The sequence below is a fragment of the Aspergillus wentii genome (assembly GCF_001890725.1).
Source record: "Aspergillus wentii DTO 134E9 unplaced genomic scaffold ASPWEscaffold_3, whole genome shotgun sequence".
In the NCBI taxonomy this organism is placed as follows: Eukaryota; Fungi; Ascomycota; class Eurotiomycetes; order Eurotiales; family Aspergillaceae; genus Aspergillus; species Aspergillus wentii.
In genome coordinates this window covers 1,799,154-1,820,438 of record NW_024467834.1, presented here as the reverse complement: position 1 = coordinate 1,820,438, position 21,285 = coordinate 1,799,154, and the positions used below count along the sequence as shown (strand labels likewise).

The following is a 21,285-nucleotide window of genomic DNA, read 5'->3' as shown; positions in this document are numbered from 1 at the left end:
CCCGATGCGAATACGAATACGACGTGCTTTAGGTGAAGTATACAAACTGACAATTGACAGAATAACATGAATATAATTGATATAGACTATCAGGTAGCCATAACTATCTTACTTATACTAGTAAATTGTTGTATAGAGCTGCATTTTTGTCAAGTGGTGTCTGTCCAGCGAGAATATGTACGTCCGCAATTGTATCCGGGCAACAATCTAGTTTTGGAAAACCTCAAAACAATGCAAGAAAAACGATATTACTGCTCCTGGCCATCAATCAGATCAAGTCGCGGCCCTTGATATGTCCTCCTCGCATAAAACACCCAATTCAGGCCCGCGAACAAGGCCATCACTCCCAGAACAGCAACGGTATAATATATCCAAATCAGCAAACATCAACACAAAATACTATAGAAACTCACTCATGTTACTCCCCGTCACAGGTATAACAGTAGGAAAGTCATAAAAAACCAACACCAACACCGCAAAGCACACAGTGACGATATTAACCACCCACCCTAACCAACCCGGCAACCGAAACGAAGCACTCTCAGGTAACCACTTCCTCGACCGACCGCGATACATTAGCAATATAGCCGGAAAGGCGTAGGATATATGCTGCAGTACCAGTCCCGTTCCGATGAATGCGTTGAATGCAGACGATGAGCCAAGGTATACGCACCCGATGATGAACATGATGGCGTAGTTGAAGATGAGTGCCCACACGGGGACGTCCAGCGTGGGATGCATCTTTCCCAGCCATTTACTACCAACTATGGCGTGGTCTCTGGCAAAGGACCAGGTGAGTCTTGATCCGGTTTGTTGGGCGCCTGTTAGGGCAAAGGTGGCTGCGAAGAAGAGGAGAATGATGAAGATGGTGGCTGCTATGGGGGAGTGGGTTGCCTGATGCCACATTTCATATATTGGGACTCTGATAAATAAATTAGATTTCATATTTATAGAGAGTATGGATTGCATACCCCGTAGCTGATGACACAACAGCATTTAGATCGTCGGTACAGTAAAGCATGGCAATCATAAACGGCCACGTCGTGATGAAGCCGATCGTGATGGTGCTGAGGAGAGCTCGAGGGACGACAGCTGCTGCATTCTCACATTCCTCAGCGAGATGCAACGCACCGTCGATCCCGGCATACATGTAGTTGGGAGAGACAAGGCCGGTGAGAAACGCCACTCCTGAGCTCCATCCGCTGCTATTGAGGAAGTTGTCCCATACATCTCGTGATGATCCGTAGTTGGAGGATGACCGGGCAACGCAGGTGATGGTAATGACGAGGAAACTGGCCAGAGTGATAAAGACTGCATTGTTAGTGGCTGCGATGCTGAAGGGGGAGGACTTACAGGAAACATCATGGATCCAAAGAGATCTTTTCAGTAGAGTGATGTTATAGAGCAACACCAGTCCATTGACAGCTTGATAGATAAGGAAGTAATGCCACGGCTGCGGAGAGTAAGACGGACACCAGAAGATGGCAATTCCTACAACCAGCTGAGAGGGAATAATCGCAATCCCAGTGCAGATAGCAATCCACGCAAAGACATTCGCAACACCACAGCAATAACTCTATTTCATCAGTAATTGCATCATCCACAGCAGAAAACATACCAGGCCACGACTCATTCCCTTCGGAGCCAAGATGGAAGTCCAATGATATTGTCCACCAGCGGTGGGATATACACTCGCCAGCTCAGCTAGCGTCAAGGCACAACCACCCACCAGAACCAGCGTTGTAATGGGACCGTATACCAGAGTCACTGGACCTCCCTGTGCAATGGCCAGTGAGACTGTCGCAGCCATTCCGGCCCAGCTGTCGCAGATGACCCAACTGGCGGATATGGTTTCCAAGTACGTCATTCGTCGGGTGTTTTGTGGTTGGATATGGAGGTTTTTGACGCATAGTGGGCGGATTTGGCCTTCGCTTTGGGTTGTTTCTGTAGATGTTAGTATGGGACGAGGATCCTGTAGAGATCGTACGTTGCTCGAGGTCTTGCCCTGGTATGGTTAGCACGATATGGCAGATGGTAGGATGGCAAACCTTTATCATTTTTAATAGTGTCACTGGAATCCATCTTGTCAGTAGTATAGTAGAAAGATACTTGACAACCTTGAATGATATCCAGCTTAATATAATACCACCCCTCTGATAGCCAGAATATACTTCAAGATATCCAGAACGATGGACATGTGCGGGGAAGTCAAAATTACCCAAAACGGTTATAAAAGAGAGAAACTCAAAGACGAGTCATCTGCAAGGGCGAATCAGGAATGCCTTCCAGTTTATCTCGACCTATGGTAGGCCTGATATCATAGTATCTATCTAGGTTGGCATGGCTATCACTGGAAAAGATTGGATATTTCCAGGTTCAGCATGGTCCTGCCATTCCACTTGATGTCATACTTTGAGTCTTATCATCTATTGTATCTGATTTTACTCTGATATTCCATATTATTGGGTCTGAAATATGATATGTGATTGACAAAGGACACAATCCTATAAATTATCTACAAATTCGAACGAATAGAACTCTTCGGCCTCAAGTCCTCCTTAACAGCCATAGCAGCTCTCGTCCCCTCCTCAATCGCCCCATCAATAAAGCTACGCCATCCCACTGCCCAATCCGAATTTGCAAAGTACACATTCCCATGCGCAGATCTCAGCGTCTCCAACGAACTCGACAAAAGGCCCGGAGGCGAGAAGAACCACGCCCCTTTAGCAAACTCATCTTTGCACCAGTTATGAAAGACCAGTCTCTTGATATCCATATTTCCCGGCGCTAGATTCTCAACAGCCTTCTTGGTCTTGTTGACGTCTTCCTCTGGGTGGATGTGGTTAAAGTAGCCGCCGAAGCAGACGATGTGCGTGTTTCCTACTGGGGTGGTTCCGTCACCGATGGCGTAGACGAGTTTGTTAAAGGGGTAGGAAATTCCGGTCCAGGAACGCATGTCTTTGTTGGAGACTTCGGCGTGGACTTTGACGCACTGGTTGACGTGGCCGATATTCATTGCTGTGGTGCGTTGGGCGTCGAGGGGAGGATTGAATGTGATGGTATTCAAGACATTCAATGGGATGGTCGAGATGAGTCTGGCGGCGGTATATTCGCGTCCATCTCGAGTAGTCAGAGTCACTTTACCTCCCTGATCGTTGATGGCTTTGACAGGACTGTTGAATGCGTAGGATAGATTGCCGGTAGACAGCGCTTCTTTGAAGAACCGAATCGCAAAGCTGGACTGTCCGCCCTTGAATTTGTACGTGATTAATGCATCCAGACAGCCTTGATAGGTATATCCACACAAAGCCCACCAATGCAGAAATTCAAGGAAGCTGGTGGTTTCCAGTGTCCCACAGCTGCAGAGGAGAGTGAAGGCTTCCAACACCGCTCGCTCATTCGGAGTCAACGAAGCGGAAATAGCATTCAGTCGATCCTGAACAGACATCTTGTCGTACTGATGCGCTTCAGCAACGTGGAATGTATCATGTGCGTACGGCATGATATTCCTGCCCTTTGCTCCGTCGACATTGACGAACTTGTCCAACGCACCGGCAAGAAGGGCGTCCTATATCGTCAGCTATCTATAGTGATCAGTATAGTTGCGTAGACTCACCTCCTCATCATGGCTCATCGTCTGATCCCCATGACCCGTCCGCAGTTGGAAATGGTTCACTCCCCTGGAGAAATCAAACGACGACTCCAGCTCATTCCGCATCTGGTATCGGGAGATTTCTCGCCACACATGAGGCTGGCCCCAGTGGACCCAGGTACCGCCCATTTCGAATGGATAGCCACCGATGTTGGACGACCAGGAGCGGCCACCGATACGGTCGCGAGCTTCAATGAGAAGGACGCGGAGACCTGTATTGTTAGTACTGAAGCGTAGTAGAGGATGATGGAAATACCAGCGAGTGCTGCATCACGAGAGGCAGTCAGACCGGAGTATCCTCCGCCAACGACAATAACATCCCATGGCTGCTCAGTCGATGTGATGTTTGTAGGTGGTGAGATGACACCGATGGAGGGGACGCCTTGGGCAAGGCCGGTTTCTGCTGTCCAGTGGAAGCCGTCGCGGGAGGTCATTTTGACTTGAGTACGATACGATGGTGAGAAGAGGGGATGAGTGTCTCATTCTTATAGCAGGGGAGAAGTTGTGTGGATGTCAATATTACCCAAAAGAGGTATTAATGAGAGATTCATCGAGGCTGGATGATACCAATGTTGGGGATATGACGATGTGGGGAGTGATGTACGATCCTCAGAATTACCCGATTAGGCTATTAATGCGAGAAAACCTGACTTCGGTTGACCAATCATCGTCCACATTTGCCACTGATAACAAGTATTCCATATATGCCTAGGTCTATTTTGGGTCAGAATTTACTGGCAGTCTCTGATATCTAATGCGGGGACATTGTTATGATAGGCATTCTTACGTGTAGTGTAACCTGTCAACCACGTCAGATGTAATCTTAATCTTTCAATTTTGTCTATACCAGTATCTACATCTAATCTATTTTCCAAACTCAGGACTGAATGGATAGTCCACATATCCCGCCACCTGCTTGGGCGTGTAAAACGACGACCGATCATACTTGGTCAACGGCAGCCCATTCTGAATCCTAAACGGCAAGTCGGGATTGGCGATGAAGTGGCGTCCAAAGACCACCGCCACCTCATTCTGATGATATTCTTCATCAACAGCACGGTGCGCAGTCTCCGGTGAGAATCCACCAGCAACAAAGACCGGCGATGTGTTGCCCCAGATATCCAGTGCGAATTCAATGCCCTCCGTCTTTTCCACATCGACGATATTGTGCACTCTCGACTCAATGACGTGCAGATAGGCGAGTTTCAGCTTCCGCAGCTCATCCACCAAATAGGAGAACTGAGGCCTTGGCTCGGCCATTCTCATGGCCTGGAATTCGCTGAATGGACTGATTCTGTATCCCACTCGATCGGATCCGATGGCGTTGACAATGGCCTTGGCGACTTCAATGCCAAAGCGAGCACGGTTCTCAATGCTGCCTCCCCAGCGATCTGTGCGCTTGTTGCAGTTGTCCTGCGTGAACTGGTCGACCAGATACCCATTGGCACCGTGGACTTCGACGCCATCGAATCCAGCCTTGATGGCATTCTGGGCGGCGGTGGCAAAGTCGGCGATGGTCGATTGGATCTCCTCTTCGCTCAACTCTTTCGGAACAGTGCTGCCCTCTGCCATGGGCACTGCGCTGGACGAGACAACCGGATAGCCACCCTCTCTCGCCAAAGTGCCTGGATCAGCAGCACGGCCAAGCGCGACGAGTTGACAGAAAATGCCACAGCCCTTTTCGTGGACGGCGTCGGTGATCTTCTTCCACCCGTTGATCTGGTCTTCTGTCCACAGACCAGGTCCATTGGGGAGGCCGCCATGAGCAGGTGAGATCAGGGTTGCTTCGGCGATGATGAATGTGCCTGGAACAGAGGCTCGCTGGGTATAATCTGCGTTATAAGTAAATGATATCGTCACATCACGCAGATAACATACAGTCAACCGACATGGAGGGCGGCACATGGTCATCGCCCGCTCGCAGTCGGGTCAATGGAGCCATGACGATGCGATGCTGCAGCTGGACATTGCCCACGCGGAGGGGCTGGAAGAGCTTCGACATGATGCAATTGTTTAATCTGATATTGAAATAGAGATGTCAAGGCAGTTTATATATGGTGGATTAGAAATAAAGTGAATTAATTAATAATTCAGTCGTGACGTGGTGGGGTTGGAGGTTGTTTCTCCAACAACGGAAACATTTTCGGTTCCCCAATTTTCTCTCCACACAATATTTCGGATCGGCTATATTTCGAATAGCCGAATGATAAAGGGTCTCAATGATAATTGAATCTTCTATGTAAAGCACAATGCCTTGATTAGTACTGTAGTCAGTCTGATATCTGTACTATTGCCAATATCACTGTCCTATCCTGTGACATATCTTGACAACACTGTCTAAGTTGCCATAGAAAGAGCAAGAAAAGAACACTTCAAGGGTAATAGAAAAACCGATGAACCCAGGATTAAGCATGAATAAAGTGGAGAAATCTTATTGCAACTATTCTCACATCATTTGCTGGTAAGAATTGACTACGCCGATGGGATATTATTGGCTGCGATCCTTGCATATAAACGTGGCTTTATGCGTCCATCAATCAGAGTCAGAGTCAGCACATACAGGATAGCAAGGATTGATCATTATATCTTAAGAATCTTAGATTTGTAAAGCATCGGTAAATTGCATCTGAACAATGCCGAAATTAAATCTGCATGCACGGTAAATCATGTCATTGCAAGGAAGTTAATATATCACATCATACACAAGACCACCTCTAATCGAATAAAATCCATAGTATAAATCAACAAACAAGTTCAGATGGAACTATTTGAATCCCAATAATGAGACATGTTAAGTTATCGAGGGGTTACCGTGTTGCGATAGCCCTGATTGGGTTCTCGCCATCAATTCTCACGATGGTGTGATTTATCGCAACACCATTTTGTCGATCATCGAGCTGCACCTCCTATCTTAAATTGTGCCGTCGTGCTGGGATCTTTGTCTCTCTTTAACATTAATTAGTTGTTGTACAAGTCGTATATATTGTACAGTGGTCAAGATGGCTTCAATCAAGAACGAACATACCATCGACGGAAGCAACCATTCCGCCCAGTTTGGCGATATCGAGAAGCAAACTGTTCCTCAGATTCGCACTCATGAAGCGCCAAAGTCCCTTGGTGCTGGGGTGAGTATACTGACTCCTATACTTGATATATACTAACTGAACTGTAGTCCGCCCTCGCCCTCGGTGCCTTTGGAACAACACTCACCACCCTCTCGCTCAGCCTGATGGAATGGCGAGGCGTCAGCACGACCAATGCGTATATCGGCAACTTCTTCTTCATCGCTGCCTTTGGTCTGGTTGTTACTGCCCAATGGGAACTGTCTATTGGAAATGGATTCGCATACACGGTCTTTAGTGCTTTCGGTATGTCCTCTAACAACTCATATACTCTGATGCTAACTAATAAACAGGCCTCTTCTACGCCGGCTACGGCGCCATCCTCACCCCCGCATTTGGCGTCGAACAAGCCTACGGAAACGACACGGTGCAGTACAACAACGCGCTCGGCTTCTTCATGATCCTCTGGACGGTTTTCGTATTCACCTTCCTGATCGGTTCCCTACCGAGTAATATAGCGTACATTGCCATATTCTTCCTGGTCGATATGGGCTTCCTCACTGTCGCTGCGAGTTACTTTGCCATTGCGGATGGGAATGAAACTGCCGGATTGGGGTTGAAAAAGGCCGGTGGCGCGTTTTGCTTTGTGGCGGGGTTGGTGGGATGGTATGTGACGCTGCATTTGATGATGAAGGATTCGATTGTGGTGTTGCCGTTGGGTGATACGTCGCGGTTTTTTCGGAAGAGGGAGTAATTGATATTGGGGATAGAGATGCTATTATGTATGGGATAGTAATGATAAAAGAGGGGCATCCGGGTAGAATATATCTATACCAGTGGCATCCCCACTCTGCAAATGATTATAAATCAAGCCAGTTGCATCATAAATATTGAAATCATCACTCACAATATTAACGCGAATATTAACATCACCATCTATCTTACCTCAAATACCGTAAAAATGGCAACCATGCAAGCAATCTGTAATACCCCCTCCCTCTATATCAAACCCAACTAACAACATCAGCCATCAAAAACGGCAAAGGCCCCGCCGACGCCCTCTTCGTCGACCAGATCCCCAAACCCGTCCCCGGCGATAGCCAGGCGCTGGTGAAGATCAAAGCCTTTGGTCTGAACCGCATGGATCTTTTACAGCGAGAGGGTCTGTATCCGCTGCCTCCGCAGGCGCCCGAGACGCTGGGCGTGGAGTTCTCGGGTACCATTGAGGGGTTTGGATCGGATGCCAAGGGGGATTTCAACGTGGGAGATGAGGTTTTGGGTCTTGCTTATGGCGGTTTGTTTTGTCTGATGCTTTAGATGATTTGCATGATTTCTAATGGTGTAGGTGCTTATGCGGAGTATATTGTTGTGTCGATCCACATGCTCGTGCATAAGCCTGCTGAGCTCTCGTGGGAAGAAGCCGCCGGTGTTCCCGAGGTAGGCCCATGAATATCAGATCATGTTTAAAATGCTAATGAAAAAGACATGGATCACTGCCTCGCAAGCTCTCTTCCTGATCGGCGACTTCCAACCCGGCCAATCCGTCCTCTGGCATGCAGGCGCCTCGTCCGTCTCCATCTCGGGCATCCAACTCGCCAAAGCCCACGGCGCAAAGGCCATCTACGCCACTGCCGGGTCCCAGGAAAAGATCGACTTCCTCGTCAACGAACTCGGCGTGACGGCTGCGTTCAACTACCGCACCCAGGACTGGGCGGGGGAGATCACCAAGATCACCAACGGCGAGGGCGTGAACCTCATCGTAGACTTTATCGGTGCGACTTACTTCCAGGGCAATCTGAATGCCGCGGCCCGTGATGGGCGGGTTGTGCTGCTCGGCCTGATGGGTGGTGGCAAGCTGCCTGATGGGGTGAATATTGCCCCGTTGCTGTTTAAGAGGATTCGTGTGGAGGGAAGTACCCTTCGTAGTCGCGATGTGGAGTATCAGAGGAAGTTGAGAAATACGCTGGTTGAACATGCATTGCCCAAGTTCAAGGATGGCTCGTTCAAGGTGTTTGTCGAGCGGGTGTTTGCGTTTAATGAGGTTATTGAGGCGCATAAGCTGTTGGAGAGTAACACTTCCAAGGGCAAGTTGATTGTGTCGTTTAATGCATAAACATATACATACATATGTATGTGAAGATATTGGTGAATAACACTCCATGAATACCACTATACTCAGTATCCACGGTCGGACCCCACGCATACCATTTCTTAGCCTCATCCTTCAGACCGGAATGCCATCTGTCCTTTAATTAACCTGCATCTTCACTGTCTCTGCTACATCAAAATATACTATCAAAATGCCCAAAAACCTCATCCTCGTCCCTGGCGCATGGCATACCGCCGCCTGCTTCGACCTCATTACCCCGCATCTCCACCACCAAGGCTTCACCGTCAACGCCCTCACATTGCCCGGCGTGGCTGCGGACAAGACCGATTCCTTCAACGACGATGTCCAAACAATCAGATCTGCCGTACTTGACATCATCGATGCAGGCGAGGACGTAGCAGTCGTGATGCACTCGTACGGCGCTGTGCCCGGCTGCGAGGCAATGAAAGACCTTTCCAAGGCCCACCGCACCGCACAAGGTCGTTCTGGCGGTGTCGTTGCGCTGGTCTTTCTCTGTGCCTGGGCTGTTCCTGTAGGACAAAGCATCGGCAGTCTAGCCAACATGCAAGGATTCATCGATCAAGGCGAGTATCTCAAAGAAGAGGTATAACCCCATCCCTTGGTTTATATGTATGTCATTTACTAACGACACCAGAACGGCCGTCTCCACTTCCTAAAACCAATCGACGTCTTCTACCACGACCTGCCCATCGACGAGGCAGAGAAACGAGCTGCCATGTTGGGCACTCACGATGCCAGCTTGTCGTTTACTAACCTGTCCTATCCGGCGTATTGGGATATTCCTTCCTCCTATCTCGCTTGTCGCAATGATATCGCTATTCCGTATGAGATGCAGCTGATGATGATTGACAATGCCAAGTTCGAGCATGTAGAGACTTGGGATTCGGGACATTCGCCGTTTTTGAGTCGACCCGAGGATGCGGCTGATTTTATTGCGAGGGGGGTGGATAAGTATTTGAACTGATGGTTATATCGCTGTGTATAATGGATAACCATTTACCATGAAGAGTAACTGGTGTTGATAGCCAAGACTGAACAGCCTACCCATGATGTCATCTGATTTATAAATATTCCTTGCAGTCTTTTGCATAAACATCCCATTCGTCTTGAAATCAATCGGGGCTCCACTAGGCTGTGATTTATGTTGAAGGCATCGTACTCTTGGCAGAGGATCATCTAGACTTCCGATCAATCAGGATTCCCCGTGGGAGGTCCTTTCGCCCCCAGATGTACATGCAGATCTGAATTCCTCCGAGGCAGATAGAAGATCTTGGCTCTCCACGTACCAAGGTAAAGTTGTATGGACCAATTGCCTGAAAGAGCAACTGGTTGATACAACTTCAGTTAGGATTGAAATGACCTGGTCTTCACATATAAATATGTCCTTCTATCCCATCAAAATAGACAATCCAGACAGCTCAATCTTCAAGTCTCCAGTACATCTAACAGTACATTCGCCTTATCTCTCATAGACACGATTTAACATCACAGAAATGCGATATCTCACCCTCGCCCTCGCCATCCTCCCCATCGTGACCGGCACTCCCGCTTTCAAACGCGACGACTCGCAATACACCGACGGCGAAGGCACCTACGTCAACTCAGACAGCATCCACCACTACGCTTCCGGCGTCAAATGCTGGAACGACTGGTACGTCGTCAACCAGGACATCACCTACTCGCCATGGCAAGTCGCCTCGGGCAAGGTCTACTGCTCCGGAACCGAACAATGCCAGGTGACCAAGATGACGGGCGACCAGACCTGCGAGACCTCGTCGATTGAGATCTCGGCCGGCATCCAGAGTGACATTTTCAATATGGGCGTTAGTGCTGGGTATGAGGTGCAGAACTGCAACCAGGCGCAGGATACCACGTTCTGCACTTGGAATGACGACCAGTGTCATGTTGTGTGGACTCAGCAGCAGCTCTTCCGCACTCAGGGATATACTCGTCGTCGCTGCAGTGACAAGGGCGATTACACGGCTTGGATGAAGGATTATGAGTGGACTGCGCCGACCAACTCGGTCAACTATGGGTGTGGCAGCAGCTGCGATGATTCGCCTTGATTCATCTTGACTAGAAATTGATGCTATACCTATACCTGTACACTATCTAGATATTTGGGGGTATCCTCACCGGCCCTCCATTTGTATTTACTCCCCGGATGATCTTCTGGCAATCTCCGTGATCCAATATAGGCCTCTCTAGCAGTGACTCCCTCCTTTTCCACCTCAGACCGGAATATCCCCCTCCGTCTCAACTCAGGCAGTAAATACTCGATGATATCTTCGAAAGTGCCCGGATTGGTAATATGCGCCAGGTTAAACCCATCTACACCGGAAACCTCAACCCACCGCTCCAACTCATCTGCAACGGTGGTCGGACTGCCCACGATCTTTGCTCCGAGGCCCCCCACGCTGAGGAACTCGACGATTCGTCTCTTTGTCCATTGTAGATTCTCCGTTCCTGGGACTGTCGCAGACCATCGTCGCACAATCGACTGAACACGCGGAGACTCGCTGAATCGAAAGTCCTCATCGTCGGAATGGCTGGATAAATCAACGCCTGTCCAGCCGCCGAACAGCGCCAATGCCCCCTCTTCATCTGCATAACTGAGATACTCCTCCCGTTTCGCCTTGGCCTCTTCATCCGTCGCAGCCACAATCACATTAATCCCCACGATGATCTTGATATGATTCGGATCTCGTCCTTCTCCCTCGGCCACCCTGCGAATATTATCCACCGTCGCCCGCACAATCTCCGGCGTCTGCCCACCAACAAATATCGCCTCCCCATGCTTCCCGCCAAACCCATTCCCAGCCTCAGATACACCAGCCTGGAACAAGAACGGCGTGCGCTGTAGCGATGGTTCACAAAAGTGCGGCCCTGGCACGTCAAAGTACTTCCCCTTGTGGTTGATCTCCCGCACACCATCACTGGCGATATACACTCCAGCGTCTCTATCCTCCACAACAGCATCGTCACGGAAACTCCCCTCCCAGAGTTTATACAGCACCTCCATGTACTCATGCGCTATCGCATATCGCTCATCATGCGGAATCTGCTCCTTCAGCCCGTGATTCCTCGCCGCACTATCCAGATACGAGGTGACAATATTCCACGCCAGTCTCCCTTCAGAAAGGTGATCCACCGTCGACAGTCTCCTCGCGAGCGCATATGGCTTCTCATACGTCACACTTGCCGTAACGCCAAACACTAAATTCTTGGTAACGGCCGCCATGGCAGGAACGAGATACAGCGGATCGTTGACGGGAAACTGAGCACCGGATGCTAATGCGGGGACGACATTCGCTGGTCCTTTATACACGTCATAAGGACCGAGTGTGTCGGCGATGAACATGGCGTGGAAGTTGGCTTTGTCGAGGAGCTGCGCAAGATCAGTCCAGAAGGAAAGTTTTTTGTATTGCGATGTTTTGTTGCGGGGGTGGCGCCACAGTCCGGGGGAAAGATGGCCGGGTGTGTTCATCACAAAGGCGTTGAGGATGATTTGTTTCTTTGGTTCGGTCATGGTGGAGTAGTGGATCGATAAAGTGTTGCACGGGGGGGCGTAGACGGCATTGATGGGGGAGACTAGCGAGGTATATATGTATGCGAGAATCGATAATACCATTTTAAGCCAGTCTGTTGTGATCGATGGTAAGTGGTGCTATACAGGGAATATGGAATTTCACCATAGCATGGCTGTTGCACGCAATATCTGTCGGCATTCTATCATGCTAGATGACCCACTATAGAAGCATGTCAAATTGACATAGACGTATGTATAATCCAACATTACAAGATGCTTCCAGATAGGCCTCCTAAACATACAGATATTTTCCTATTTCGGGGGTACCGTACGCATATATATACCTCTCAAATATTGGCACTGTCACATTGTAAATACTCCTGTACCAAAGTATACAAGTGAATATTACGAATGTGAATGGAAGTATGTACTTTGTCAAGGCTGGATGTTGAATAGTCTGCCAACGTTAGCAGCACACCCGTAAGCTTCATTATCGGCCAATTTGGTGAAAAATCGACAAGGCGGACAAATGGCGTCTGATGGGTGGGTCCTGTCTTGGTGTCGATCACAGCCCATGCTCCAGATACCATGTCGAGTAATGATATTCAACAGCCGCGAGGCTGAGCAACTGGACTTTCTCATAAGAGACATCCATGCCGTGTGAAATGAAAGCATCAGTCTCTGCAATGGCCAAATATGCACAACCCATCTTCCTCCACCCCGTCCATTATACCCCTTCTCAACACCGATGGACCAGCAAGCTCAGACTCACCGACACCAACTCAGCAGCGACCATGGCGACGGCCATTCAACAACACCAAGTATCATCAACTCGGATCCCGGGAAAGTGGCATCGAGATGGATAATGGGCTGGTCGAGACCCGGTCAACGACCTCGCACGAGTCAACGACGAATGAAGAACCCAAATATAAATGGACCAAACGAGTCCGCATTGCCGCTGGAGCGGCCATTGCCGTCCTCATAATCAACATTATTCTCACGGTGATCGCGTCGGGCATAGCATATTCCAAGTTTGACGGCCAGCAATTTGGCTTCGCCGTCATATACCGCGGATCATGCAAGCTGTCGAACAACTGGACGACCGGTTTGCATTTATTAATTAATATCCTCAGCACAATCGCCCTGGCAGCAAGTAACAATTGTATGCAATGTCTGAGTGCGCCTTCGCGCGAGGAAATCGACCGGGCGCATGGGCAGTATACCTGGCTCCACGTCGGCACAGCAAGTTTACAGAATCTGTGGTTTATTCCTGCCAAACGGAGGTGTCTATGGTTCATCTTGTTCCTCACCTCGTTGCCCTTTCATAACATGTTAGTCTCTCGCTTTGTTCGTGGCGGGATTGTGCTGATTCTGGAGCAGATACAACTCGGCTGTGTTCTCATCGGACAATCTCAATTCCTTTGAATTTGGCCTTGCGACTGCCGATTCCGACCTTACGAATATGTCCGTCGACAACGAGAGCTGCTTTGAACAGGCCGTTGGACAGGGTATGTCTGATTCCACACACGGCGGCTTTGAATATCTGGACCACGAAACATGCACTCGGACAATTCAAAGTGCGATGCATGAGACCAGGGCAGACTGTGTCGCCTGTGCTCCCAGCCAAGGCATGATTATAGTCTTGTCGGACGACATTGCAGGGATAAATCATTCAGTCATATACAGGCTGCAAACCGTCGATACCAATGGCGACGGGGCTGTGGACAGCCAGCCTCTACCATGGGAAATACCTATATGGGGAGTTGACATCCCGGTACCAAATGGCACGGTGACGGTTGCTCCTTATGAATATCGTGTCCTGTATAAGCCATTGGCCGGTAGTGATGCCGAATTGCATAATGATATGGAAACACTGGCAGATTATCTCGGTTATATGACTTCACCCAGAGAGGCTGCGGAAGGAAAAGATCTCCAGGCGTTCCTTGACAATTCGACAAACTGGCAAAATGCTTCCTGGGCTTCCAGTGTCTCCTTACGGAAAGAGTCCGTATGCACCGGTTACACTGGCATCACGACCCACAAGTGGAATCCATATCATCTTGCCGGTTGTCTCAGCCAGAAAGTCCCGGAAAAGTGTGAATTGCTATTTTCTCTGCCATTCTGCCTTGTTATCATTGCGTGCAATGCTATTAAAGTCATGTGTATGTTACTGGCTGTCAGCGACGACAGGTTGGATGTTATCTTGACAGTTGGCGATGCAATCGCCTCCTTTCTGACTCACCCTGATCCCACAACCAAAGGTCGATGCCTGATGTCTATTTCGAGCGTGAGACAAGGACCTCAACTCTGGAAAGAAGAGCGATGGCTACCTTGGAAGCCATCCAGAGCATCCTCGGCGATTGCAAATCAATCAGCTAAAGGATATGCGGATAGACTCCCCGAAAAGAAGATCAGATGGCATCGTGCTGCTGGGTCTTCTCAATGGGGCGTGACAATTACCTTGTATGTCAACCCCCCAGAGAATATGACAACAGAACGTTAACCGTTGACAGAATTCTGCTATGCCTGGGCACTTCGGGAATTCTTTATTGGGTGATCTTCGAAGGGTCTGTATACCAGGAATGGTGGATGCCCAGTCTCTGGCACCGGAATATAGACTCGATACCCGCATTGGTTCGACGTTATGGCAGCCCGCTGCCCGTACTTCTCTTTGCAAACACTCCACAACTACTCATGTCGACGCTCTACCTGCTCTACAACAACTTGCTGACGCACATGCTCTTGGTCGCCGAATACGCGGACTATGCGTGCCACCGCAAGAGCCTCCGCGTCTCTTTCCCCAAAGGCAGTCAAAGATCTACATACTATCTTACCATCCCGTACAGATACAGTGTGCCACTTCTCATTGGATCAGCACTGGCCCACTGGCTTCTATCCCAAAGCATATACTACAGCCGCGTACTGCATTATGACAAATTCGGAAACCCTTCCGCAACCCCAGTAACTGACGGCGCCTATTTCAAGGGTCTGCCGGTGCTTTTTTTCATTGGTTTTCTCATCATGATGCTTGTTTTTGCAGTCACCTTGGGATTCAGACGGCTCAAGGGGAACCTGCCCCTAGCTGGGAATTGCAGTGCTGCTATTAGTGCAGCTTGTCATCCACCGGAAGATGATCGGGATGCAGCCCTGAAAAAGGTTATGTGGGGTGAGGTTGACATGAGTTCAGATACTGTGTCTGAGCCAGAGTATCACCATTGCAGTTTTACCTCATACGAGGTAGTGACACCATGTCCTACACGACTGTATAGCTAGTTTGAAGTAGAATTATCAAATTTCAATTTAAAAAGCTCAAACGCTAGTTTCTTGCATTGACCATCTAATCAATCAATCAATGTAGCGGTCCGATTAAGGTTACCCCAGATTTCAAAGTTTATATTCGCATGTTGATGTTTTCTTTTCCGAAATACGTCTTGATGAGTCTAGTGCGCCTATCTAGTGAGGCTGCACTTACCCCTTCTGCTGTATATTTATCCATTCCCTTCCCAGTCTGTTCACCCAAATATATTGCTCAGTTGTACTGTACAAAATGAGAGACGGAATAAATGGCGGATGGAAGATTATATGGGTTCCTCCTGACTGTAGACCTGAAAAGGGACGTTCATTTTAGTTTCACAGATACGCTTGCTATGCTCTTATGCTCTGTGAGTTGGGTGTTGTCACATTCATTGGGCTGAACCTTTAGGCAACGGGGACTTCGTGTTGTCATATATAGATATGAGATTAGGATTATATACTTAATCCATACACATCTTCAATTCCCATTTCTCCTTTTTTTCTGACTGGGGCAGCTATTTATGCTTGAGTATGCTTATTCCATGTTCATCTTATACAGTGAGATTGAATAATACCCGCTAAAGCAACCCGGCGAATTAATCAGGAACACCAAGGCGCAGCGAGATCCACAGGGCACATCAGATGGGGGCCAGAATTCAATCGGTTCTGCGAGACACCAGGATAATAGATCGGCCTATCAAGATCCAGTAAGACCGATGATGTTATACTGGGAATATTAGCAATATTCTGCAAGGTTCTGTATTCCCACAGCACAGACAGGCCATCCACCCTGGCGGAAGACACAATATTATGAATCGCAAAGTCTAATGATGGTTGGCCTAATGGCTTTGCTTAGCTATAGGCTATATATAATTACACTTTGCTAGTCCACCAATCACAGCATGCTTTCTTTCCCAGCTTACATTGGGGCCATTGCGGCTGTGTGTCCCCTTCCTGCCTAGTGCTTCATGCAGTCCCTCCTTGGCATTCACAACCAGCCAACCAGACGCTGCCAGTCTGTTGGATTGACAATCAGGCTGCCAGCGCGGATATTGCCGAACCTCCGTCTTGGTTTCCTCTTATTCTCCCCTTTTCCCCGTGCTGACTTCTCGTTTTCTCCGCTTCCATTGTCCTGCAACAATGATCTTTTCTCTATACCTGCTGCTGCTGTCGGCAGTATGTGGCAGCATGGCAGCTTCCCCACAGGTCATGGATTGGTCGTCCAAGACATTCGGCCCAGACGGCCCTTGGCATGCTGTCAAGTTGACGATCGGCAGTGATAAGCAGAATATCGCCGTCTATCCCGGTTCGCGATTCACAAACACCATCCTGGCCAAGTCAATCTGCGACAATACGACTACCTCCACGACGTGCTACGCAAATGACGCAGGTTTATACAATCCCAAAACATCGGCATCGTTGAAAAATGCGACGGATATGCTGCCGTGGTACAGCTATTGGTTCAATACGCCGACGGGCCAGATATGGAGGAATGTCGCCGGCGAGAACTATACACTGTCCACGGGGCGCGTGCTCACGAATATCGGCACGACAGTGGTCTACGATGCATTCCAGACGTATCCCAATGGCAAGAACTATCCCATCTCCGTCGGCTCCATGTCACTGGGACGACCGAGCAATTATCAGCAGAAAGGAAACGGCACTCTGTGGTATATCAACGGCCATTTGCAGAAACTGGACGTCATCTCATCTTACTCGTACGGATTGCATATCGGATCGGCGGAGGAGCCGAACATTCCACCATCTTTGTATCTCGGAGGTTTCGACAAGAACCGCGTGTTGGGCGAAGTCAGCAGCCAGCAATACGTGCCCGCTGGAAGTAAATACCCCGAGGGATCGCTCGTGATTCGACTCCTTGATATCGGCATTGGAGTGGCATCAGGAGGCTCGCCATTCGCATTCACCAGCAAAAATGGTCTCTGGGCACAGAATAACTCGGATGCAACAGATGTTTATGTCCACTCGGAAAGACCTTATATGTACCTCCCCAAAGCCACCTGCGATGCCCTCACCTCAGACCTCCCCGTCACCTTCAACGACAGCCTAGGTCTATACTTCTGGAACACCTCAGACCCGCAATACAAACGCATCGTGGCATCCCCCGCATACCTCTCCTTCACCTTTGAGAAAAACGCCAACAACCAGCAAAACATGACCATCAAAGTCCCCTACTCTCTCATGAACCTCACCCTCGAAGAGCCTCTAGTGGACAAACCGACTCAATACTTCCCCTGCTATCCAGACGAAGATACCCGACTCCTAGGACGAGCCTTCCTGCAAGCCGCCTTTCTCGGCGTGAACTGGGGCACAGGCACAGGGGACTGGTTCCTCGCGCAGGCACCGGGCCCAGACGTCCTCACCAACCCGTCCGTCACGACCATCGAAGACAACGATACCGCCATCACCGGATCGGGGAGTTCCTGGGAACAAACGTGGGCTAGCTACTGGACGCCTATCGGGACGAGCGAGTCCAGTACAAGCACAAGCAGTGGGCTTTCAACCGGTGCAAAGGCGGGTATTGGTGTTGGATGTGCCATTGCGGGTATCATTCTCATCGCGCTCGCGTGGGCATTTATCGTCTGGAGAAAACGTGCAGCCGCAAGGAATAACGTACCGGCTGAATATCCACCTGCTTCAACGCAAGATCCGCCAAAGATAGCGAAGAATCCAGTAGAAATGGAGTCAACGCCTCCGGTGGCAGAAGCGCCGACGGGGGCTGCTCTGGTGGAGGCACCTGCAGATCGGAGTAAGCCCCAGGAGCGATATGAGCTGGATTGATTTAATGTACTATAAGATTATTCATCACTATAACGAATACTAATCTAGAGATTACACACTGTCCTATACCTCTGCTTGGGCTATCTTTTCGCATACGAGAAGCATCTTGTGTTTCAACCTGCTGAGATGAGGTGTTGACAGCAGAAGATAGATGAATGTGCACGTTTTGATTGGCATGTGGGTCTAGTGATAAAGCTTGGCTGGTTAGCATCCCCTTTTTTGACTGCCTAAAGTACTTCATGTTTCCGATAAATAATACTGGAATTGACGATTTATTATAGGTGGTTTTAATATATGTTAAGACTGATTGCTGCCTGACACATTTTTGGAGAATCAAAATGCAGTGGCTAAATATATATTCCACACATCATCACAACACATATCAAGGTAGCCATTGCAATTGCTGCTATCATTCTTTATGAAAACGCATTATCTTTTTCAACAATTTCCTCAACCCAACAGTGAAGACCCACTGAGACACCAAACACCGAACAACGACCGTCCATGCCAAGCTCAAGCCTACGACAAGGAACCAAATTTCAGCAAGCGGGGCAACCATCGCAATGACTCTTCTCATCCAACCAACTCCTCAGATGAGGGTCAATCGCAAATATCGCGCTCTGTCTTGTCTGCTGAGCCCACATTAGTTCTAAGCGAAGTGGGCAATGTCTTTGTTCAACCCGGATTGCCATCCCGACTGGCCATTGACAGCCGACAGCTCGGGAAATAAAACTCCACCCAAAAGCCAATTTTTTCAGCGCCAGTCGTTCAAGGCACGATCGCAGAATCGGCAGTTCTGGTCTGCCATTGCGTCAATGGCGCCGTCGAAAGGTCCAAGGGGTGGACTTTTGTGTCGGTGCGTTTTAAGATGAGTTTTTCCCCTTCTTTCGCTGCTTTGTTTTCTCTTCTGCCACTGCCTCTGCACTGCCAGTTGGAGTAAACACGCTGCAAAATGGATCAAGATGCTCCCGGAAGGGCGCGGACCAGGGTAAGTCTTGTCCGGCTATTCAACTGTCCACCTCGTATTAACAGGATACAGTCCGATGCCTCGAGAATGAGAGACGAGGCCGCCTCGCCCACCTCGCCAACCCGCAGCAACCGCGGAGCAAACGGCGACTGGGACTCCATCTCACCCACGCGACGAACATCCGCTGTCGATGACGCTGTCCCAGGCGTCCGCCGGCGGAGTTCAGCAGCCTCCAGGCGGAGCGGCGCAAGCGCAGTGCCCAGTCTCGTGCCCCGAACGACCCTGGCGGCGCGCACGCAGGGCAAATTCACGCTGGCCGGGCCGGACGAGACGCCGCAGACACGCCTTGCTCATGAGCCATTCGTGCAGCCGGGGTATGGCGATCTCAACCCGTCGTACGAGCAGGCGCCGAATGTCAAGCCGATATGGAGTTTGGCCAAGCCCCTCCCCCGTGTGGTGAGGGCGGGCATGGTGCCGACGAAAGATGAGTTGTTGGAGAATCGTGCCAATGCGCAGATGCCGGCGGAGAATTCGCAGAAGCTGGGACTGGATGTTGATCCGAATGACCTCGAGGAGGGGCGGATTGACAAGACGGCGGATCCGCGGAAGATGGCGGCCCAGGCGGAGGATGCCCGCGTGCAGCGGGAGAATAACTTCATGAACAAGATCCTCACCGGCGAGGCGACGTCGACTGTACCGGGATCCCGCGTGTCTCGCGGCTCGTCGAACCGTAGAAGACGTTCATCTGCGTGGGATGTGCCAGATCAGCTGTCAACAGTCGACGAGACAGAACCGCAAGACGAAGGCAAGAATCAAGTCTTTGACGACCCTCTCCCACCAGTGCCGGAAGAGCCAGAAGAGCAAGACCTCCCGTTTGATGCCGGTCTTATCGACATCACCAAAGCCACCATCCCCGACGACCTGCACCCCCTCGTGCAAGATCTCGTCGAGGATGAAGTCCACAACAACCACACCACCTGGTCCGTCATCCGCACGCACCACCGCGAAGCCCTCGCCGAATCCCTCGGCGTCTTCGTCCAGCTCACCATCGCCTTCGCCGCCGACCTCTCCGTCACCATCGCCAACGCCGGCAACCCCAACACCACCTCCTGGGCCTGGGGCTTCGCCACCATGATGGGCATCTACGTCTCCGGTGGTGTCTCCGGCGCGCATCTCAACCCATCCATCACCGCCATGCTGTGGTTCTTCCGTGGCTTCCCCAAACGCAAAATGCCCGAGTACTTCCTCGCCCAGTTCCTCGGTGCCTTCTGCGCCGCCCTCGTCGCATACGGCGTCTACTACCACTCCATCCAGAACTACCTCCTCACCAACACCGACACCGGCATCGTCACCAGCTTCGTCACCAGCCAGCGCCAATCCTGGATCGAGCCTGCAACCGCCTTCTTCAACGAATTCATCGGCACCGCCCTGCTGGCCAGCACCATCCTCGCGCTGGGCGACGACCAAAACGCACCCCCAGGCGCAGGCATGAACTCCTTAATCATCGGCCTCGTCATCACCTGTCTCTGCATGGCCTTCGCCTACCAAACCGGTGCGGCCTTCAACCCCAGCCGCGACTTTGGGCCGCGTCTCGCTCTTCTCGCGCTGGGATATGGGGGTGAGTTATTCCGCGATCCGTACTGGTTCTATGGGCCGTGGGCGGGGTCGGTGTGCGGTGCGTTTGTGGGGGCGTTCTTGTATGACTTTTTCATCTTTACGGGTGGTGAGTCGCCGGTGAATTATCCGTTGGAAAGGACGCAGAGGGCGATGCGCAAGAGTCGCATGAAATGGGGGCGGCGGTTGCGGTTGAGTAGAAGGGGGCGTGCGAATAAGGTCATTCGATAGTCTGAA

General features: G+C 50.1%; 12 protein-coding genes across 12 annotated transcripts; 8 read left to right on the top strand and 4 right to left on the bottom strand.

Moving 5' to 3' along the window:
• Positions 1-345: 345 nt before the first annotated feature.
• On the bottom strand, positions 346-2,082 carry ASPWEDRAFT_58694 (uncharacterized protein; the record flags this gene model as incomplete). Its single annotated transcript, XM_040838400.1, has 5 exons — positions 346-922; positions 972-1,311; positions 1,354-1,576; positions 1,619-1,944; positions 2,049-2,082. The coding sequence occupies 5 exons, from the start codon at positions 2,080-2,082 to the stop codon at positions 400-402; spliced, it is 1,446 nt and encodes a 481-aa protein (XP_040690649.1). The 3' UTR covers positions 346-399.
• A 362-nt stretch (positions 2,083-2,444) lies between these two features.
• Positions 2,445-4,117, bottom strand: ASPWEDRAFT_67288 (flavin monoamine oxidase family protein). The gene is made up of 3 exons (XM_040838899.1): positions 3,909-4,117; positions 3,617-3,864; positions 2,445-3,568 (listed from the first exon to the last, which is right to left on the bottom strand). The coding sequence occupies exons 1-3, from the start codon at positions 4,084-4,086 to the stop codon at positions 2,516-2,518; spliced, it is 1,479 nt and encodes a 492-aa protein (XP_040690648.1). The 5' UTR covers positions 4,087-4,117; the 3' UTR covers positions 2,445-2,515.
• A 345-nt stretch (positions 4,118-4,462) lies between these two features.
• Positions 4,463-5,751, bottom strand: ASPWEDRAFT_131067 (alkene reductase). The gene is made up of 2 exons (XM_040829271.1): positions 5,531-5,751; positions 4,463-5,484 (listed from the first exon to the last, which is right to left on the bottom strand). Exons 1-2 carry the CDS (start codon positions 5,652-5,654, stop codon positions 4,517-4,519), a joined length of 1,092 nt encoding a protein of 363 aa, XP_040690647.1. The 5' UTR covers positions 5,655-5,751; the 3' UTR covers positions 4,463-4,516.
• A 900-nt stretch (positions 5,752-6,651) lies between these two features.
• On the top strand, positions 6,652-7,529 carry ASPWEDRAFT_58691 (uncharacterized protein; the record flags this gene model as incomplete). The annotated part of the gene is made up of 3 exons (XM_040838399.1): positions 6,652-6,777; positions 6,825-7,020; positions 7,068-7,529. The coding sequence occupies 3 exons, from the start codon at positions 6,652-6,654 to the stop codon at positions 7,466-7,468; spliced, it is 723 nt and encodes a 240-aa protein (XP_040690646.1). The 3' UTR covers positions 7,469-7,529.
• Positions 7,530-7,684: 155 nt separating this feature from the next.
• On the top strand, positions 7,685-8,827 carry ASPWEDRAFT_50340 (NAD(P)H-quinone oxidoreductase; the record flags this gene model as incomplete). The annotated part of the gene is made up of 4 exons (XM_040837420.1): positions 7,685-7,697; positions 7,742-8,008; positions 8,060-8,151; positions 8,198-8,827. 4 exons carry the CDS (start codon positions 7,685-7,687, stop codon positions 8,825-8,827), a joined length of 1,002 nt encoding a protein of 333 aa, XP_040690645.1.
• A 187-nt stretch (positions 8,828-9,014) lies between these two features.
• On the top strand, positions 9,015-9,809 carry ASPWEDRAFT_26401 (alpha/beta hydrolase; the record flags this gene model as incomplete). The annotated part of the gene is made up of 2 exons (XM_040832849.1): positions 9,015-9,428; positions 9,480-9,809. 2 exons carry the CDS (start codon positions 9,015-9,017, stop codon positions 9,807-9,809), a joined length of 744 nt encoding a protein of 247 aa, XP_040690644.1.
• Positions 9,810-10,338: 529 nt separating this feature from the next.
• Positions 10,339-10,911, top strand: ASPWEDRAFT_170467 (uncharacterized protein; the record flags this gene model as incomplete). The annotated part of the gene is made up of 1 exon (XM_040830627.1): positions 10,339-10,911. One exon carries the CDS (start codon positions 10,339-10,341, stop codon positions 10,909-10,911), a length of 573 nt encoding a protein of 190 aa, XP_040690643.1.
• A 29-nt stretch (positions 10,912-10,940) lies between these two features.
• ASPWEDRAFT_108617 (LLM class flavin-dependent oxidoreductase) lies at positions 10,941-12,374 on the bottom strand (the record flags this gene model as incomplete). Its single annotated transcript, XM_040828007.1, has 1 exon — positions 10,941-12,374. One exon carries the CDS (start codon positions 12,372-12,374, stop codon positions 10,941-10,943), a length of 1,434 nt encoding a protein of 477 aa, XP_040690642.1.
• Positions 12,375-13,070: 696 nt separating this feature from the next.
• Positions 13,071-15,647, top strand: ASPWEDRAFT_26399 (uncharacterized protein; the record flags this gene model as incomplete). The annotated part of the gene is made up of 3 exons (XM_040832848.1): positions 13,071-13,705; positions 13,755-14,837; positions 14,888-15,647. The coding sequence occupies 3 exons, from the start codon at positions 13,071-13,073 to the stop codon at positions 15,645-15,647; spliced, it is 2,478 nt and encodes an 825-aa protein (XP_040690641.1).
• A 1,161-nt stretch (positions 15,648-16,808) lies between these two features.
• ASPWEDRAFT_50338 (uncharacterized protein) lies at positions 16,809-18,467 on the top strand (the record flags this gene model as incomplete). Its single annotated transcript, XM_040837419.1, has 2 exons — positions 16,809-18,386; positions 18,447-18,467. 2 exons carry the CDS (start codon positions 16,809-16,811, stop codon positions 18,465-18,467), a joined length of 1,599 nt encoding a protein of 532 aa, XP_040690640.1.
• Positions 18,468-18,652: 185 nt separating this feature from the next.
• ASPWEDRAFT_436851 (uncharacterized protein) lies at positions 18,653-19,308 on the top strand. Its single transcript, XM_040836080.1, has 2 exons — positions 18,653-18,699; positions 18,749-19,308. The coding sequence occupies exon 2, from the start codon at positions 18,886-18,888 to the stop codon at positions 19,195-19,197; it is 312 nt and encodes a 103-aa protein (XP_040690639.1). The 5' UTR covers positions 18,653-18,699; positions 18,749-18,885; the 3' UTR covers positions 19,198-19,308.
• Positions 19,309-19,419: 111 nt separating this feature from the next.
• On the top strand, positions 19,420-21,279 carry ASPWEDRAFT_170463 (MIP/aquaporin family protein; the record flags this gene model as incomplete). The annotated part of the gene is made up of 2 exons (XM_040830626.1): positions 19,420-19,455; positions 19,507-21,279. The coding sequence occupies 2 exons, from the start codon at positions 19,420-19,422 to the stop codon at positions 21,277-21,279; spliced, it is 1,809 nt and encodes a 602-aa protein (XP_040690638.1).
• Between the last annotated feature and the right edge of the window lie 6 nt (positions 21,280-21,285).